The 20,898-nt window shown below is 40.6% G+C and overlaps 1 protein-coding gene across 3 annotated transcripts in view; it reads right to left on the bottom strand.

Moving 5' to 3' along the window:
* The window catches only part of PIK3C2G (phosphatidylinositol-4-phosphate 3-kinase catalytic subunit type 2 gamma), a 194,110-nt gene extending 175,165 nt beyond the window's left edge, over nt 1-18,945 (bottom strand). Inside the window, exons 1-6 of one of the 3 annotated variants that reach the window (XM_042050268.1) lie at nt 18,843-18,945; nt 15,350-15,537; nt 11,723-12,450; nt 6,945-7,027; nt 2,964-3,121; nt 975-1,086 (exon numbers count right to left, since the gene is read on the bottom strand). In XM_042050268.1, the coding sequence (XP_041906202.1) occupies nt 975-1,086; nt 2,964-3,121; nt 6,945-7,027; nt 11,723-12,367 (998 nt within the window). In that variant the 5' untranslated portion in view covers nt 12,368-12,450; nt 15,350-15,537; nt 18,843-18,945. Of the gene's footprint in view, nt 1-974; nt 1,087-2,963; nt 3,122-6,944; nt 7,028-11,722; nt 12,451-15,349; nt 15,538-17,259; nt 17,512-18,842 lie in introns of those variants that run through there. The other 2 variants (XM_042050267.1, XM_042050269.1) reach the window with 2 other exon arrangements.
* Between the last annotated feature and the right edge of the window lie 1,953 nt (nt 18,946-20,898).

Below are 20,898 nucleotides of genomic sequence, written 5' to 3'. Positions count from 1 at the left end.
TGTGTGCCTGTGTAAGGGTAGAAGTGCTCAAGCTGGATGCAGAACAAAGCTACTTTACACAGTGTGACACTTCCTCTCACAGCTACGTTACTTTCATTAACCCAACTGGCTTTCTCTAGGCTACTTCAGGTAATTTTTACACTCTACTGTAAATACGACTGCTTCTAAAATCTTCCCTTTCAATTATAGTCATATACTATTTAATCTAACACTTTTTGCACTTCTAAGAGATGAGCTGTGATTCCCACAGTGACAGCCTAATGTGGTGCCACAGAACACTGCCAACTCCCCCCCTTCTGCTGAAAGCCAGTGTCCACACAGCCCGGCTGACAAGTGCCTGCACTTCAGCTGCTTCAGCACGGAATCTGCTCACTTCTGCTGACACCTGAATTTAAGCTGCCAGAGGGCAAAAAGCAACTAGCTGAGTCCAGTAGTGCTTTCAACCACCACAAGACTTTACCTGGATTAATGTGAATCAGAGCATTTACTTCCCTACTTGTAAACTACATGCATTTAGAAAGACCTGCTTGTATGCATAATGTGTTTTTCTTTAACTTGCACTCAGCACCCCAGTGCTGACTTCATTCGCTTTGCTACTACTGCAACTGGATATGAAGAAAAATCACCTGTTGTGCAGCTGCATAGTACTGTTTCTCCTCTCTTTGGTGATTTCCCTCTTTGAGGATTTGCTTATAACACCCCTATGAGATAGTGGAGGTAGCAGCAGCCTTGCATTACAGGTGAGAAAGACCAGAAGGACAACAGAGTCAAACAAACAATTAAAGGCTGCACAAAGCTTCCATAAAAGAGCCAGCACTTGAATCCTTGCACTGGAGCACACCGTCCTCTCCCCAGAACACGAGCACCACGTGTTTTAGGAGTTTCAGAAGCTACACATGAAGTGTTTGGAACCTGATACCCTGCCTCTCCCTGTGGCTCTGTTGACACGGCTCGTGGCTTAGCGAGGTACTTACTTTTGTAAGAATTCATCAGACCCATAAACACTCAGAAGGAATTCCTCCTGGGCTGGGTATTGATTTGTGTGGCGGAGGATCTCCACAATTAAGTCGTGAGTGATACAGCCAGCTGTAAATAAAGATAGCAAGGAAAATTAATAGTAGCTTGCTAGAGAATTCCAGGCTACATACTCGGGCAAAGAAAATAAGGGTTTTTTTCCTGTAATTCCTAACAACTGCTGCAGACTAGCTCCATCAAGAGGAATTAGGTCAATACACACTTGATTTTACTTTTTTTTTTTAAATTTTGCTTCAAATATCCTACATGACATGGAATCTATGTCCATTTAGAGGAAATGAGCAATTTGTTGGGCAGCTGGAATGAAGAAGAGATGAGCAATATTCCAAGGAGGAAAGGAACAGACAAATGGCAATTTTTTTTTCTTTTACATTTTCCTGATGAACATTTTGGTACATTTCCAAGGATGCAAAAGTTGACTCTGTAGCCACTTATGACATGAAAAGGCTCCAGAATATTACTTGATATTGTTTCTGCTGTATACACCCTTTTAGCCACAACAAAGAAGTAAATTAATATGCTAATGTTTTTTTATATATGCAATATATTATATTATTTAATACCTGTGTAGCCACATAATAATACAAAAACTTACATAATCCCTTTCCATTAGGAAGTTCTATGTCAGTTTTCACAACCTGCTGTTCAGAAACACTTTAGCATTTTGAGAATTTTCTCCAGGTCCAGTTCAGCTCTTTAAGCCATTTTCCAACACTTGCCAATGCGTTTCCTCTCTGTCCATTTTAGAAGAATTGATCAAAAATGGAAAAGAATAGTTGCATGATCTAGAAGCACATCTGATAAATTTGGTCTTACGTTTAAGGGGATGGGAAGGCTTCAGAGAACAGCTGGCATTTCTAGGGGAGGGGGTTATGACAGAAACAAAGCTGAAATACAAGAGAAGGTTACCATAGCTTGTTTCTTGCTTTGGTTTGGTTTTTCCCAGGGAAAAACAAACGCATGAATGGATTCAAAACCTCCTCCTGAAAATGCTCATTTTCTCTGCAAAACTGTTTGGTTTTTTGGTTTTTTTTTCTCAAAAAGACACTTCAATTACACTTTTTTCTACTGCTTTTACCAGTTTTAAACATTTAACCTTCTGAGAACTCGCCATTTTAAGCAACTCAGGTTTGACATGTAACCTCTGGTGCTTGTTCGTTAAATTTATCCAGTCCAGAAAATGAAGAATGGCACAGAATCTTGAATTAAAATTGTAACACACACTTTCTTCAGGTCACTCATTGGAAAAAATCCAAAACTTGCTAGTATCACTCACTTGCACTCTGTAGACCCATTCTCCCTTCCTTACTCTGACAATTGTTCTTATCTAACTGAACAATACTTTTTATCAGATGGGGCAAAAAGAGTACTCCCTTCCCCTACTTTAACCTTGCTGCTTGCCTGGTCTAATCAAGTTTAGGATAAATAACACTCAGCCTGTTACAGTCAAATCATTCATTGAAAACTGAAGAAATTATTCATAAAAAAAGAGAAAAAGACAAAAAGAGACTATCACTTAGTGAAGCAGCACAGGAAGATAGGGGGAAATAAGATTTATTTTATTTTTGCATATGTTGCAGAAATAAAAATTATTAGGGCTGGAATTAAAGATTCGCCCTTTAATCACAGATACAGGATGCACAGGAGCAGTGGCAGCTTCTCACAGTCTTTAATGATGGAATAATTTAGGCTGGGAAGAACCTCTTTCCCTGCAAAGCTGGGTGCCCACTGAATTCAGACCTCCTTGTTCAGGGTTTTGTCTTGTAAGAACTTAAAAATCTCCAAGCCTGGAGACTACACAAACTTCATGGGCAAACTTTTCCAGTTTTTAGTTATTCTCCTTTATTATTTCCACCTACTTGGAATTTCTCCTTTCATTTGATGACTTGTGTGCTTCCCCAGACCAGTATATAACCTCAGTCACTTACCATGCTGAGAAAGAAGCAGAGGATGTGGTGAAAAATCTGTCCAAACGCTGATCCTGAATTTTGTTCCACCAAGGATATGCTCTGGGAACCTTGTTGCGATACTCCAGATTTTGCCAGTATTAGTCTTCAAATCAAAAGCGGGATAGGCATTCCTGATTCTGAAAAGAACACGTGGAGAAACAATGTCTAAATAGGTGTGCATTTTTGGCCTCTTCTGAGAGCAAGACAAAAATTCCACAAGATACATATGATAATACACAGAGAGCTGTTAGGAATAAAGTTCTGTGGAGAGAAATGGTAGCAACTCAAACTCTGTTTTCATACATTAGTGAGGTACACATCAGCATACATAATTACATCTTTTACTTCTAGGGAAACCATCAGCAAAATTTTCATGAACTTGACAGAATCCCTGCTGAGCTTGACCTCAGTGAAACCAAAAGGAGTTTAAACAGAGCCTTTGGTGTACACTGAGTTCAGTAGAAATAATAGTGCTCAAATATGTACTTAAATAGCAGAGTTTTAATGCAGAACTAACCAAGAGCGCACACACACACACAGCTGCAGCTAGTACATCTGGTCAAAATGAATACAGGAACATGCTTCTTATGTGAAATCTTAAAGAGTGTCTATTTCCACAACTCTCTCAAATCCAATCTGAATTCCTCATTACTAAAACCCTGGGTATTTATGTAAAAGTCTGTAGAGTGCAGTAACAGTTACAGTCATTGAGTCCCTCTAATATACTGTTAACTATAAAATATATTGCCCTTCCTCCTTCCAATTACCATAGACTTGCAGAAACTAACTCCTCCTGAGGTCCCATTTTCTAATGAACACTGGTCATTATGGTCTGTCATCTGGGACTAAACCTGCTTTTTAAGCAAATACACTCTGCAGCTGCAGGTAAGGGTACATAGTGTACCAACCAGATGAAGCTTTACATTTCACTAATTGACCTGAATATTTAGCAGCTAAACCCAAACATCCCGTTCTAAGCATCCTGCCTTCTCTTTTGTTTGTTAGTTCACACAGCATTTTGTAGGTCCTTGGTTGGGAGTGTTTTCTAATGTCTCTTGTAAGTGTATTTTGAACCCCAGCTCATTCACTTAAAAGTCTTCACTTCTGTGTTACCTCCTGCCTCAGAGCTGCTGCCCAAGTCTCTTAAACTACCATGTGAGCTACTCTTTTGTGCCATGCATTTCTGCTGCAAGATAAGGCACAGAAAAAAGCCTAGGCTTGCTAAATTAATAATCCAGTGAAGCAGCCCATTCCTTACCATGAAAAGCCAGGGGGTCCGGTGTTTCAGTGGGGTGGGAGGAAATGAGGCTTGACAAGAGTACCTCCAGTACAAGATAGATTTATACTCATGGTGAGAAACCTTTGTACGACAGAGGCTGTTTGGGTGACCTATGTAGCTGGTGTGAGTCTATTTCTTTGTGCACAAGGTACAGCTTTCCCCCTGTAACATGTTTCTGCAAGAAAGCCAAGGGCTGAATAAAACTGGAAACTTCGCTACCAGCATCAAATTACCCGGCTATGTACACACACAGGGCATGAATCACCTCCTCAACTTGCTGGCAGTCATTTCAAAACTAAGCAAACCTCATCTCCTTCCCTACCCACACACTGCTTATATTTTAGCAAAATATGGGGACACAAATTTGCTTTTCATGCTTTTCAGATAAAAAACCCATTCAGTTTCCAAAAGTGTTGATCATTTATGGCTATCTACTATTTTCATGTGATTAAAGGGCTTCTGGCCTGAGCAGGTGGGCAAAACATTGCAAAACTTTGAAAGTCTGGGTCTTCCAAAGCATAACTGAAGTACTATACAAACATTGCACAAAGAAAATCTTGCGCTACCTTCTTTCTGTGCTGCAACAATTCAGCATGTTCGGAAAGTACTGACATTTAGAGGGATTTGCTATTTCACAGCATTTGACAACATGATGCGTTTCTCTGCAGTGCAAAGCACATCCTTGAAGACAGTGTGAGGTGGAGGAACTCTGCATTTTGCAGCACTGAACCCTAAGACTGTCAGCTTGCCATCTTCTGGTCTGAAACTCGCTTTAGGATGTGCTCTGAAGACACCCAGGGATGACTGTTCACTACAGCTCTGTTCAGAACTGTAGAAATAACCTGAGAAAGGGCTTTTGGAGACTGATTTACAGTCATGCACAACCAAATGTTTCAATTATAGACTGCTACCTGTGCAAGTATTACCTAGAGAAAAACACGATAGGTTTCTAGTTGAGCTACGAGCTGGAGCTGCAAGAATGCATGATGCAGAGTCTGAATTATATATCCTGCCTCTGACATATGAAACTGCCAGCAACTGGGATTCATTGGGGACTGGGAGGATGCTCATTTGGCAAGACTGAATATGTAAGTAATGTGAAAATTGATGACAGTTTTTGGTCTTTTGGTTGCTGTGACATTTTGTCCTAAAAATGTTTCTCTACTTATTTAATAGAAGAAAAGCAAAAGCTGTTTTTATTTTGGTTTTAAGAGTATTTGCTCATGACAAGTTCCTGTAAAACAAGAAAGGCTTATTAGTATTTATCTTTTTAGCCCTGTAAATAAACTCATCTATTCAAAAATCAGTATAAAGCTTTTCCTATAATTAGAATGTTTAGACATTAAAAAAATCTGAATAGCTGGGAGGAAAGCAGTCATGTGGAATGTGCCTTCATGCATCTCATGGTAGAAGAGTTGGGTTAGGGTTCAGCCTGATGAACTGTGGAAAAGGAAACTGAGACATGTGACTGAGTATGTTTTGAAGCTGACCATCCACCCCATTTAAATATATAATATACTCACTCTTACTTTCAGTGCAACATCAATCTGGATTTTTTGGTTGGTTGGTTTGTTTCTTTTTTTTTATTTTAAGAGAAGCAGCCTTGGCTGACCTTGAATAAAATCAATTCATTAAAGTCTAATAACAAAATCAGGATTCCATTTTCCAACTACTTTTCTGGGGGGAAAAACATGCATTTGTGCTAACAACCTGACAGTGTGATCAGTGCATGTCTACAAAAGAAAAAATCAATCTGCACAGATGGTCTAAATACTTGTAATTTTTTAGTGTTCTTGGATTTCTACACAATTTATTTTTCGGCAGAAGATTAAGAAAGTAAAAAATGTTCTATCCCATTAAGTCAGGCTATTAAGTGTAATGGTGAAATATAATTAAAGTGGGTTTTTTCACTTGCTAAGTCTCACTTTTCATCATGACAGTATGTGGCAAGTCTGTTCTTCAGTCAGTTCCTCCAACCCTTATTTTCCTGCTCAGAGTTACACAGGCACTAATATTGTCCAAGACAATGACAGAAAAAGGACGGAAAGTTTTGTGCACTATAAGCCATCAACAGCGAAGAGTTAAATGTACTTATCATTAATAAAGCAGAGAGTTAAAAGAAAGTATTTTTTTAATTAATGTTCCTTCGTGGCTTTTAATATTTAGAAGTGTTTTAATAATTAGAAGTGTTTCCTTATTTAAGTGGATACTGGAATTACAGCATTGTTCAGGACTGCAGAGTGTGGCTGTATGACCTCAGGTGGATGCCAGGTGCCCACCAAGCTGCTCCACCACTCCCTTCTGCATCAGTACAAGGGAAGGGGGAGAAAAGATGGGAAAAAACCCTACTGGGTCAAGATAAAGGCAGTTGAACAAAAGCAAAAGCAATGGCCGCATATGCAATTAAGGGAAGACAAAATATTCTCGACTTCCAACCAGCAGGCAGTGTCCAGCCTCTTTCCAGGAAGAAGGGCTTCAGACAAATGTCACAATGAATACTGCTCAGCAGTAGCCACCTGGTGCATTATCCACACCTTTCAAGCCGCCAATACACAGCCCAGCCCTATGAGGGGATAATTAACTCCATCCCAGTCAGCCTCAATACACAGGGATAACCAATCCAATTAATGTAAGTAAGTGAAATGTGATAGTTGGCTGAAAACAACTTTTTCATTACTTACTTCTCCACAGCGTTGCAAAAACCAACTGTGTTCTCATTACTTCCTTGATTTGCTTCAATCAGCTGGATAGACCAACGTGCAGCCTAAAAATACCAAAAAGACCCCAGAAGAAACAGGGCTGAGTTATTTAGATACCAGGAGCACAAGGACCATAAGACTAACCTTGAATTTTGTTCCATGAGAGCTTATCATTCCTTCCCTGACTTGATGGAGCTTCAAATAAACACAAATGGCCCCATTTAGACTGCACCCTCAATGCTTTCAGAAATCACAAAGCATCAGCTACCCTGGGTAACAACTGTTTTTCCCCTCCATGCAGAACATCAGGAATTTCAGGAAAAGCTTTCACAATTCACTGGGTATCAAGGCACAGATAACTGCAAAGGCAGATACTTAGTTTACAAAAGGGAGAAGGACAAACTGAAGCTTTATGCTTCAGTGTGTTTTAATCCTTATTTTCTCTTTTTCTGCCCTGGCAGGAAGCTCAGCATCCCCTCAACCTCCATAAACCTGTCAGGTAAGTCCCTAATGCAGATAAGAGGGAGCCAGTGGACGCTACTGAACATGAAAAATCCCCACATACTTCCCGTGAACTTGGGGAGCAGAGGTCTGAGCCACTACTTTGGGTCAAGCATCCCTTTGTCTGTTTGCCTTAAGTACTCTTCAGGCAGAACATTACCTCCAGAAAAGAACTTAATACTCTTACACCTGCAAGCCCTTTCTACTCTTGTAGGTGGAGACATTACAAGGCATAACTCTATAAAAGCTTTTAAACCCCTTCAGCAAGAGAAGTGACATGTCACAGAAGAGGAAACTGAGATGTGGCAAAGGGTTTATTTTATAATTTGAATAATAATTTATATAAAAGTATGGAAACTTATAAAAAATAACTAATAAGCAGAACTTAAGGTTCTTTTTGGCTGGACAAGAAAGTGCAATATGCATTAAAAGATGCAGGGTGGGAAATTTTAGTTACAGTTTAGAAGATGGGATGATTATAAAAGATGATAGATCTGCTGGGAGCTGGCTGGTGGGGAAATCACAATGGCAGAACTGAAAGCTCAAAAGTCAGAAACCTTACGTCAGTACAATGAGACCCAAAACTGATGGTATATAGTATTCTCATTACCCACAACACCACACAAAGCATTAGGAGAGTGTTTATGAAATTTAAAGGTGCTAAGGGGGAATCATCAGTAGAGGGGAAAATTGAAATTGTCTGGTAGGAAAAACAGTGGATAAACCTGAGGGTGTAAATAAGAGAGTAAAATTAAATTTAGCAATCAAAATCAGTGGTCCATCATTCCCTGGTTCTAAGAACTGCTGAAAAAGATCCTTCAAAATCCAGGGAAAATGGAACACCTCCACTGGTTCCTTGTTTCCATTTTGGTTAGGCACCTACCTTACAATTCACCTCATCAGACAGTAATAAGAACCTCTGGAGGACGTTCACTATTCAGAAATTGAGTGATTTGGTAACAGCAACAGCCTCCCAAAATTACCTACTCATTACAAAAACCCCACAAAACCAACCAAAGGCTCCTTTTCCACCTCCAGCTCTGTCCTTGCAGAGCAGGTACAGTGCCCTGGAAAAAGTACATGGAAAAAGAGCAGTAGCCAATAAATGAAAAGCTGAGAAAATTAATCCACAGGTAAGAAAAGATGAGGCTGGAACACAGCATTAAATGGCACTGAAGGTGTTACAAGAGCAAAACCACAACTGCAAACTAAGGAAGGCAAAACAGAGAGGAATTGCGCAAGAAAAAAGGGACAAGTCTTGGAATGCATGATTTGCCACAAGGACATGTGTATGAATCCTCAAATCCTCACACCTTGAAGAAGAATATGATTAAATAATTACTAAGGGAAAAGAGGAGCCTGACAGCCCAAAGCTGCAACCTGGATCCTCCCCTGCAGGACACAGGAGTAACATGGGAGCTCTCTGCTTTTTTGCATCTTTGCTGGCAGCATCTCTGAGTGATTCCTAATGGCAAACAGGAATCCTGTGCAGCCTGGTAATAGTCTGCACGTCTGGAATATACCATTGCTAAGTCACTCAAATTCATTCTGGTGGCAGAGGTATATAAGGTAGATAAACAGCTCCAGCTCCATTGCTGAGTCATAGGGATGAGAGCTTTAGTTTGGCCATGTCCTCTTTTCACATGTCCAGAAACTTTACTTTCTTCTTCTTGCATATAAAGGTAAGATGTTAATTACATGATCACATTATTTTTCAGTAGTACTTGAGGCTCCATGCATTGCAAACATCTTAAAGAGAGCAGTAAATGAGACAGAACTGCATATGGAGAGAAGCAATGACAACAGGGATGAAGCAGCTGAATGCATCCCTTGATGACTGGAATCTTTTTTCATCCACAGACTTCTCACATTATGCTAATCAAGTCACCTAACTATCCTTCCAAATATGAACACTAATAGTGTATTTCTCATTTTTGGAGCACCCAAAACAAAATCATGATGTTTGGTCTGATGATGGGACTTGGTTGAAGAGATGAGTCTTGTTAGTTACTCTGAAAACATCAGAATTCAAAAGTAGATTCTAAATATCATAGATGGAGTAGTTAAATGTATTAGACACTTTCTAGGTTTTATTTTCAGTTTATTTTCAGTTTTCTTTCTAATATGGAAAAAAATAACATCTCCTTTCACTGGGATGTTATGAAGAGAGTTTCCTTTACTATTTCTATTTTTGAACATCTGACCTTTAATGACAAGGCCAGAAAAAATTAATGTTTTCTTTATTACACTGGGCATATTTTGGTTAGCACACATTAAATAAAGCTTAGGGCCATACAACTGCATCCAAGAGCTAAGGATCAGAATACCAGTGTGATTGCAGCAGTGTGAATATTTCATCTTGCCCACCTATGGCCCACCTCAGCTCTAATCTTCATGTCTCAGCATCCTTTGTATTTCACTCTGAAGTCTTGGTTCTCGTCTCCTACTACTTGGATGCATTATTTACTTGTTCTGGACCTCACAAATCCAACTTGTGCTCATTCTTTTGCTGCGGTGTTCCACTTTTCCAACCTTTCTGATTGTCTCACTCGGCATCAGGTCTGTCACCCCGCAGCACTTTCGGTCTTTTCCAAAACTCCCAGCCCAGCAGCAGTGAGTAACTGCTTTACAGCCTTTTTTTGCACTTCCCTTTCTCGAGTTTCTCTCACTCTTATTTTCCCTTATCATCTCAAGGTTCAGCTGCCAGCCCCTTGCCTTGGCTCTCTTTCTATCCTGACATGGCTTTTTCTCCCTGAAGGAATTCCTGTGACCACACTGATTTTATGCTACAAATCAATTCACTCCTCTCTCCCATTTCTTCCTCTTTGAGCTAAACAGCTCAAATACTTCCCTGACTTAATCAAATCCTCCCACACACTCGATTGTAGTCGCCCTTGACTCACTGAGCTCTTCTCTTCCCTCCCCTATAATTCTCTCCTCCTCCGTCACAGAAGCGTTTCTGCCTGTTCTTAAACGCTTGCTTCCTCTAGCACCTCTTCTTCCCATCCCAGGATTTAATCTCCTCCTGCTCATTTGTATCCCACTATTTTCTGCTTTTCTCCTGAGAAGGCTTGTTCTTTTCATCATCATGTCAGCATGCTTTAGTTTTCCTATAATGAGTAAAAAGCAACAACAGCCTTTTGTCTCTCCACCTATTCTTCCCCTCCTCTTCTGTATTCATCACGGAAATTCTAAAATGAGGTGCACAGGATTAGTCTTAAGAGTTCTTGTCCTCAGATATATTTCCCCCTGCTGCCTTCCCATCTGTCTGGGCCTGCATATGTTTACTTTTATAGTTCTCCTTATTCAGAGACATAGAAACAAGTCAATCAAATGTCTCTTCTCCTTTGCTTTATGATACTGTGGTCACTGGGATTTAAAAGCAGCAGGTGAACCTAAACTGTCTTTTAATATTCATGGTGCAGAGGTATCCTGTAGGCTATTTTAGGATTCCTATAATGATTCAGAATGCTAACAAGGACTGGAGGAAAGGGAGGATTTATCATTTTCTTTTCCCTTCTCCATATCAGGATTTTGAAAGAAAGAAAATGAGGACAGATATAACATCACAGAGAATCATGGGAGTCCCATAAGACACAGTTATTAAAAATGGCAAAAGCACAAATAGAGCTATGAACACCTGATGAAGGAAGAAAAAAAGATAAAGGATTTGTTTCAGACCGACAGCTAAAAGACAGAGTGTGTGTCATAGGATCCAGCTTCCACAGTTACAGTAGATGTGTCTATTTTTAGAAAATAATTATGTACATGGAAGTACATGCAGAACATGGTGAAGGCAGGATGGGCTATGTTTCATCTCTCAGGATCAGGATATGTCAGACAGACTAGACACAGAGAAAATAATCTGGCTCAACAAAAAAAAAAACCCAACAAAACAGATTCAACATAATGTATTGTTATTTTGAATCTCAGGTTTCATATCAGACCATAAAGATTAGCCATCTTACCTTTCAAACACAACTTACTCTACATTTCTGTACTTAGCCTTCTGTGGTAGTTTTATGGTTCAGTGAGCCATAAAATGAGCCTACTGGAGCATTCTAGACCATAATCTAGATTCTCTTCTGGTATAAAATGCTTTTGCTTCCCCTGAGGCATAAATGTTTTATTTTTCATAAGGTCTTTAAATTAAGTGCTTCTAATCCATGTTGCAACACTGTGAGTGAATACACAAAGTACAAGGACACAAACAAGAACAAAAAACTTTAAGTACTGTTAACATAAGAAAATGTAAATACCTCTCTGTCATGTCCAGAGCCCTGGGGCTGGGCAGGTCCTATGCTGCATCTTCTGGAGGTGTTGGTTAAAAAAGCTTCCCCATTTCCACCTTCTTCTCTCACTTTTTGTCCAAATGGATAATTGTCTAAGAAAACAGGACTTGGAGCATCCAGATTGTCAAAGCCTATCTGAAACCCCAAATTTATGTTGCCTGTTTCTATATTTGAAACTGAATTTACACTATTCCTTCCATGGAGTTCTCTCTCGAGATTGTAGGGGTGGGAATCCACCACAGAAAAGTTTCTGCAATCAGGTAGCAAAGAAGATCTGAAGCCAATCATGGGTGGCACGGTGCCTTGCTGCCAGTGAGAAACTGGATTTCCAGGGTAAAGTTCTCCAAAAGCAACGAGAGGCTGACCATGAAGATGCTGGTCAGGCACAGTGCGATTGAAAAGGTCTGACGGGAAAAACATTTCTTTGTGGTGATGTGGATGAGATGAGCCATAAAAAAAAAATTCATTGCTGACTTCATCAACAATTCGATCGAATCCTAGAGGGATGTCTCCATCAGAACCAAAATGGTACATTGGGGAAGATGCCTGGTCCCCAGGCTGTCCTTCACAGAACTCACTGTGTGAGAAGGGCACCCTCCCAAAGTGTGCCATGGCTGATCACTTCAGTCCTTTTGGTCCTCAGGAAAGTCTCAGAGCTCCAAGGTCAAGAGAGCAATGTTTGGACCTGGAGCTACCTGAAATGAAGCACAGAATGGAAGTTAAACCCCAAAATATATAATGTAATGAAAGCACTACAGTGCTTTGGTCTTTTTTGCTTTAGAGCTTTCTCCAGAGAGTGGAAATATTTTCTTAAGGTGAAGTTAGATTATTCTTTTGTCTGATCCTTATTTCCAGACATATTATTATTACTATAGTTGTAATAATAGTGCCAATAACAAATTACTATTATTATTATCCTCAACTCCTAAATAATAGCAACAAGATGCCTGCAACAACTGATCTAAATATTAAATACTAATTCTGACAAATATAAAAGAAAATCTCCATGCTTTTCCCCATAATTTATACACTTGCAAAGCACACAATTCAGGAATATAAATCCAGCAGTTAGGAAGGCTTTGTCTTAATGGGTGTCAATTTCATTCACATTTTCCTCTTTTTTGTGCTTCCAATTCCTTCATATTCTACCACTTTTTATCTTAGTGCAATCAGGTGAAGAAAGTTAAGTCAAAGAATACAGAAGACATGGACCTCCAATTAATATTCAAAACACTACACCCCAAAAGCTAGGATACAGCATATATATAGGGGGAAAAAATGATAAATAAATTAATTTCAGGGTTTTTCTGTTTTTTTGTTTTGCAAAAGAAATTTATCTTCGAAGCCTGAGGCTGGACTTGTTTTAGCAAATTAACAGGCAAGGGCATGAGCTTCTGCAGCTCCATCATTAATGTTGTTACTAGCAAACTTCCTGATCTGATTTTGGCATGTGCCAAGTACTCCTATGGTTCAGATGGGCAGCCTGCACTGGAAACTGCTGCCAGTAGGCATGAGGATGTATTTTTTAGGAAGGGAGTTTAGTTCTACAACCAAAGTCTATTCTGGGCCATTTGCCCTCAAGGCCTTGGCCTGTTTCATTTACTGACACAGATGTAGCCTAAAACCCACAAATGACACAGAACAGCAATACTACACACTGCACACAGTTGTGCTGGAGTACATTATCACCTAAAAGAAACAGAAACATCCGATTTAATAAGTCAATAAAAAAATGTATTCCCAAGCAGGAATGGAAAAAGCTATTGAGATAAAAAGTGTGCTCAGAAATTGCTAAAGCTTAGCTCCACAAATAGATTTTCCATTAAGTCTCCAAGATACTGTATTAGTTTAGATAATAGCATCTTGCAATGAAAATCTGTGTTACAACAGAAGGTATTCATCCCAATTTTATTTATTTTTGTTTCATTTTAAGTCAAACTCTAGGTGACATAAGCTTCTGTCACCCAGAGTGTGGAATGAGAAGCGAAATGAAAACTTAAACAGGCTGAAATAAAACCTGCAACTCAGAGGCTGGGCTACTCTTTCAAATACTCCACTTAGTAATTCCATGTGTTGCGTGCTTTGGTTTGCTTTAGCAGGGTTGAAAAAAACCCCACATTTATGAAACTACACCAGGCCACACAACCAAAATGATGCATACCACTCTGAATGGTGATATAAACTGCAATTATGGTTTTGCAGCTTTCTCTCAGAATGAATCCTGAAGTCCACTATGCTTTTAGATAAAGATGACACCATTTAAAAAAAAAAAAAAAAAAAAAAATCGTAACAGGAGTTTCTTGTATGAAATTGTTCCCATTTACAGCTTTCTCCGTTTTTCATTTCTACAGCAGGTAAATAAAATAAAGAAAATAAGAAATAAAATTATATAGCCATTAAATCAAGAAGTATAAGGTCTTTTACTGGTTTTTTAATTCATCTTAGAAATTGGAATGTTTCAGGAAAATATAGAAGATAAAATAATGAAATCTCCCTCCAGTCCCATCTTCCTTAAAAAAGCTTGGCTGTCTGGAAGACTATAAGGCCCAGAAAATACAATACCTTTTACACCCTTTCAACTGTTTCTAAAATACTTTCCTTGAATTTCAAACAAATTCTGTTTACGATGACACATAAATGTCTAACATAAAACCTTGCTCATTCACCACTGTGGCTTTCTGTAACCTCTGCACAGACAAATATTCACACACAGAGCCCAGCTCCATCTGTCTGTATATCAGTGCTTGTCTCCTTGCTGTCCAGGAGAAGTATTGCTTTCCTGCTGGAAACACACAGAGCTTAGCTGCAGTGCCAAAGGCTGCTCTGTGCATCCTGCCCCTGCTCTCCTCGCTGGGCTGGGAGCCCACCTGGATCAGGGCACAGGGAGGGTCTGGCAGGGAGCAGACAGTGGGACAGCCTGGTTTGTAGCATGGTGCCTCTTTCACATAGGCTTGTGTTTAAAACTGACCCCGGAGAGTGGAAGGTCAGCATGCTGTGGTGCAAGTATCGGTGGTGTAAGTTGTGCTAGTTTGGTCAGAACCACCAGGCTCTGTATTTGGGCCTTTTCAAAGCAGCATACAAGGTTCAGGGAAGGATCTGGCTCTTTGCCAGCCACTATTTCACCGAGTCTTGTCAAGCACAGTGATAAAACAATTTTCAAAAATCACTAAAGAGGCAAAATTTATATGATTTTTTTTTATAAAACACTTAAGGTTTTAGTTTAGGGTTTTTTTTTTGCATTGTGGTTTCTCAATTCGCATTGAATTTTGGAGGGTTTGGCTTTTTTCTCTTACAGCTCTGAAGTCCTCCTTGTCCTTTTGAATGACAGCTGTATTTTCACATAATCATGTGGTTCTGGGATCAGGGGTTTTAAGGGAGAATCCCAACCAATACTGTAAAATATCCACAAACCAAGGGACTTGAGGGTCTCACGGCATTGTAAGCACACGAAAATACTTCCACACTTGGACATGCACATGAATCCTTGTAAAAAACTTGGCACACTGCAGGCTCGATTTTCCCTTTTACCACATCCCAGGAGGAGATGATTGGATCACTTGCTAAGCAGTAAGAGTATCTGCTGAAACTCCTTACCTGAAACACAACTTGTTAGAAGGATGTACAGCCTCCTGTGCCTTGCTGCTCACAGACACTTTCAGCTGCCCTATGTGCTTTCACTATCAAGGAGGCGTAACTCTTCCCTCAGGAGCTTTCCTTCCTGTTTAACCGGTTCATGGCGGTGATGATTCTTTTCCCAAGTCATCCCTCAGGGAAAATTCCAGCTGCAGTAACAATAAAAAGGTAACACCTTATCTATTCTCTTTCTTGATTTGGAAACCCAACCATACTTTTTTTATTTTTTTTTTTTTAAATATAGTGGTAGATTATCTCACACTTTCAGTGCTAGTTTCCAACATGCTTAAAATAACAACTTCATTGAAGGGAAAGAATTGCCTCTTAGGAACACTTCTGCACAAGACAGGATTTTACTCTACTCCATCTTCACACAGCTTCCACCTACATGCTCCGAAAGGAGCTCCCAGCTCCAACCACAGGGGAGGGGGACAATACAAAACTCTGATGGCAGAGTGGCCCTCTGGCTTTGGCTCCTCACTGTGCAGAGCTGGGGTAGTACAATGGTGGAAGAACCTCCCTTATGTTGGGATGTTTCCCAGGGACCAGTGGGGACTTGGCTCTCTGCAAAGGGCCTGAAGAGCTCGAATAAACACAGCACTGGCCACGTCCATCTTCCGAGACCTCAAAGAGCCCAGGACCCTCCATAAAAGGGAGCAGCAGAGGCCACTCCAGACACAACACAGAGGGAGTTCCCTCAGGGACCATTTGCCTTCACACTTCATACCATTCCTTAAAAAGTTATAAATTGCTCCACTGAAGTGGCTATTCAGAATTCAAACAAATCCCAAGGTTGTAACAGGCACGGAAATACCCTCAGAAACAACGAGGGAATAAGTGTCAACAAAACTGTATTTTGGCTAGAAAAAGCCATGCAATAAGATGGAACAGATTAGGATAAAGCATATAAAGTTAATAATTAATATCAGATATCTTATATCTGAAAAACTGAAGTAATAATTTGATAAAGCACTACAGGAAAAAAGCCCTAGCCTTTAAAGCATAAAAACTGTCAACAATGTCACTGTGATTTAAATGCAGTTAGACAAGGACAAAACTTATTTCAGTTGGTGAAAGGTGATGCCTTTTTTGTCATATATTCATATATTCTCCATATATTCTCAAAATGTCAACTTGCTCCACAAGCTATTTGGTGGCATTTGTGCTGTACTGTACTCATTTCCAGTGATTACTGTGAAGTGATCCTGAGAGAGAGGAACACACCAATTTTAGGAGCTGCCATTTCAGAGTTTGTGGCAGTGGGGTGTTGCTTCACCTCACGGCGATTGGGCACAGCTAAAGGAGGAGGACTGAGAAAACAGGAAACGCGCATGGGAAGAGCGCCTATTCCCAAGCACACACAGAAGGCTACACACATAACACAAACCGAGCTGGGACCCCTCTGCCTCTCTCCCCACGGTGATTTCTAGGAGAAGGCTATGAAGGTTTTTTTTGGGAAACACTGAACATTTTCAGAATTTTCTCAGGCTCTTAGGGTGGCTATTTTTCTGTTTCGTGCTTCCCATTAAAGGAGCAGACAGGGAACTGCTGAGTCACTTTCTACCCTAATTCCTCCTAGAACTACCAAGAGTTGTCTCCTCCTCTTTCGCTGGCATGTGGGACAAAATCTCCAGAGACAAAAAGAACTAGACAGTCCCTGGGATGTCTCCTCTACTCCTGTTAGATACTCTCGCTGCTCCACCACCCGGCAGGAGCGGCAGCTCGCTCACATTAAGGAAGAATCGTGGATTTGATTTAGCTGTGCACTTTGGAGCCAGGTCTGATACGGAGCTGCAGGGAAAGAGCTGGCAAAATAATCACCGCACCCCCCCCAGAATGGAACACACTATCTTCAGCAGGCTTTTACTCACAGTGGTGCTTCACGGGCAGTTTGGAGCTTTCTGAAACAGCACTCTTGCGTCTGAAGCCTCCAGGCTTCGAGTAATAATAGGCTTGCAAAGGGAATGCAGCAAAGTGTTTTGGCAATCCGTGGGGATGGAAACTGGCTAAACAGAGAGGCAGTGAGGAAACTGCTCCATTTCATAAAAGCTGCGTCCTTCTGTGCTACTATTCTCCAGTGCCACCTACTGTTATTTCCCCAAAACTGTGAGGCAGGGAATAGAGATCATTGTGTCGAGCTCGGTGGCAGCTAAGCTTTATGTCTGGCTACAGGGAACACCGTCTTATCTATCACCATCGCTGACAAACATGGTCCCTCTCAGAAAGCTGTTCTTTTTGGGAAAGATTCATGATTGCTGAGGTCCTGCTTGAAGAGGGTGTGATATTTCTCCTGGAGCAGTGTATCAACAAAACTTCATAGATACATCAGGGTTTTTCCATGTGCTGGCAAGAACAAATGCCAAGATGTTGTGTTTAAGCAGCAGCTGAACAAGAATACTGGTTAAAAAAAAATTAAAAAGATTTTGTTTTGTATTGCAGGCCCTTATTTCTTTCTCACAAGTTTCATCAAGCAGGTTATGCCTTCCTACCTGTTAAGTAAAACCCAGCAGAGTAGATGCTGCCGGGCAAAGAAAATAAAAGTTGCAACAGACACAGTACAGCGGTTGAGTCACTACAATGATTCATCGGTAAAGGAGACATTTGTTGTAAAGGGCAAGAAGGACTTTCAATTCTGAAAACACTCCTCACCCTCTGTTTACTCACACAGAACAAGTAAGGAAAAGGACGGAGAGGAAAGAGGGGGCGGGAAGAAAAGTTCCACTTTTATGAGAAAAACAAATTGAAAAAAAAAAATTGTTTAACATAGAAAACATTTTCACAGGCTCTGATGACACCTACACGTAATATACAAAGTTACTAAGTTACCAACACCCTCCTGAGGTTTGAAATAGGCTGTTGTGAAAGATCAACCTCCCAGCCTGCACACACTGACTGCAAAGCTAGCTAGGACTAAATGTAGCCTACAGAATTTAATCTCTCCTTTTATTTGAACATCTTTTGTACTTTGATCCTCTGAAAGGAACAGCGCCCTTCAACAGAGTTGTTCCTGGCAGAAACAATTACTCCAGCTTTTAAAAAAATCAAATCGCTGAAAAAATGAGGTGCTGAAATGGAGAACAGTCTTACTGTACACTAAAATATACAGTTAAAATTAGACAAGCAGGCAATTTTTATGTGTATACATACAGATACACCCACACTCGTGTATGAAGGCTTATGTATGTGTATCTAAACACACATGTATATGCATGTAAGTGTATATACGTGTACACATACAGAGATCTCTCTATAAAAGCCTAAAATATGTGCATACATACAAACGTCTATTGAATGCTAAGTGACCCAAGAAGAGAGCTTAAATGATTCAGAAAAGAAATCAAACCACAAGTTTCAGCTGAAAGTCAAAAACCCTGAAGCTGAGGAGCGCTTAAAGTCAAAGCTTTTGCTCATAAGGCTTCATAAATTTCACTTAGTTTTCTTCCATTTCTCTTACCTTCTCTGATTTTTCCACTGCTGTCTTTTGCTGTTCTTTCTGTCTTCCCAGCCCAATGTGTCTGCCCAGTGGCTTTCTGGGAAACTCACTCCGTCACTCCAGTGTATTCAATAGAGTTTGTTGACCTTCTAGAAACTGTTCATACCACAGACTGTACAAATAGAAAAACAGCCTTGTGATACTGGCACACTGGTAAGGTAAGCTCCTAGCCATGACAGCAGGCTTTCCCTATAGAAAATTTAGTGAGCTGGCTCATCACTGTTCCCAAGACCCCCTTCCACTGCAGCTCGTGGTGCTTGGGCCTTCTGCAAGGCTGCCAGAGGAGAAGGAGAGCAAAGAGTCCCCCAAAGGACAGAGCTCAACCACTGACTCTGGCAGACCAGGGCTCTACTGTCTTTACCAAAGAAAACCAATTAATAACTCTTCAAGCATAAAAATAAAGGTCAAAGGAGCTGACTCTCCCTCTGCCCTGCCCTGGTGAGAACTCACTTGCAGGTCTGCATCCAACTCTGGGGTCCCAGCACAGAAGGACATGGAGCTATTGGAGTGAGTCCAGAAGGTCAGAGGGATGGAGTACCTCTGCTATGAGGAAAGGCTGAAAAAATTCATCCTGGAGAAGAGAAGGCTGGGGTGACCTTGTTGCAGCCTTTCAGTACCTGAAGGAAGCCTACAGGAAGGATGAGGAGAAACTTCTTGCAAGAGCAGATAGTGACAAGATAAAGGGGGATGTCCTCAAACTGAGAGTAGGTTTAGATTGGATAGCAAGAAGAAATTCTTTACTATGAGGGTGGTGAGGCTCTGGAACAGGTTGCTCAGAGAATGTGGATACCCCATCCCTAGAAGTGTTCAATCCCCTTGCATGGGGCTCCAAGCACCCTGGGATAGTGGAAAGTCCATGGCAGGGAGGTTGGAACAAGAAAATCTTTAAGGTCCATTTGAAACCAAACCATTTTATGATAGAGCCCTCTAAAGCCAAGGAATAGCTTACTTAGACAATATAAACCTTTCTTCTATTTGCAATATTGCACATATTGCAGTATTACAACAGCTTAATGACTACAATATTTCTGAATTTTCCCTGAACTTCTTGCATGTGGTCAGCTTCTTATATCTTTCCTCCAAGTTTAATTTTACTGTCATAATTGCTCACAGTAAAATTGAAGCTGTTGCTTAAAAAAAAAAAAAGCAAACAAAAAAAGCAACCATATGGCTTTTATTAAAAAAAAAAAAAAAAAGAGTTTGTGGGTGTATATGTAATTTTTTAAACCAACTGAACAGCATTCCTTATACGCAATTCAGGACATAAAGCATCTGCTTAGATAGCTAATTTGGCTGCATACTTAGGTTGCCTATGCATGTCAGCAAAGCATTCATTACTGTTTTCATTACAACTTTACCTACAGCATGAAAGCCAACAATAATTTACTTAAGTTTTCACATAAATAATGCAAAGGGATGGCTTACCTGCAATAAAACATATTTCTGCAAACTCCTGTGTGGAAATTAAGCTCACAGCAGCTCTCTGCCACAATTGGACTGGCCCATGAATGAGTGGCTGGCAAAGAGATACTTGCAGAGCTGAGAACACAGCTTCATCTATCAGCCCAAAGTACCTTCCCCATCAATGGGACTCACACACACACACATTATTCTTAAATACCAGCTGCTCTCTGCTGTGTCAGGCCCTGTGCTTAGGCTGCTGGTGGTTTTACTAATGATGTTTGTGGATGTATGAACCAGGAGGGCATAAGGAAGACTCTTCATTCCCCGTCTAGAATTAAACAGGCGAGGTGCCTTCCCTAGGGCTGGACAAGCCACTCCCACTGTGGCACTTGTGCAGCAGCAAGCATACACCCTGCTTGATACCAAAGGCACTCATCCCACTGCAGCAGCCATGACTTGGATTTGTTCTCTGTCTTGCACTACTTTGGGCAGCCTGGGCAACCCTTACTGCTCCCACTCTTTTGGCCTCCCCATCTTGCTCTGTGTGCCTCTCAAGAGCAGGAGTGGGTCGGTGCAGGAAGGGAAGCAGCAGCACGGTGCTTCACATCAGAGG

This window comes from Corvus kubaryi, unplaced genomic scaffold (assembly GCF_017639235.1).
Source record: "Corvus kubaryi isolate FWS band 111438036 unplaced genomic scaffold, C.kubaryi_AGA036_p1.0 72, whole genome shotgun sequence".
NCBI classification, from domain to species: Eukaryota; Metazoa; Chordata; class Aves; order Passeriformes; family Corvidae; genus Corvus; species Corvus kubaryi.
This window is presented reverse-complemented; position numbering and strand designations above follow the sequence as displayed.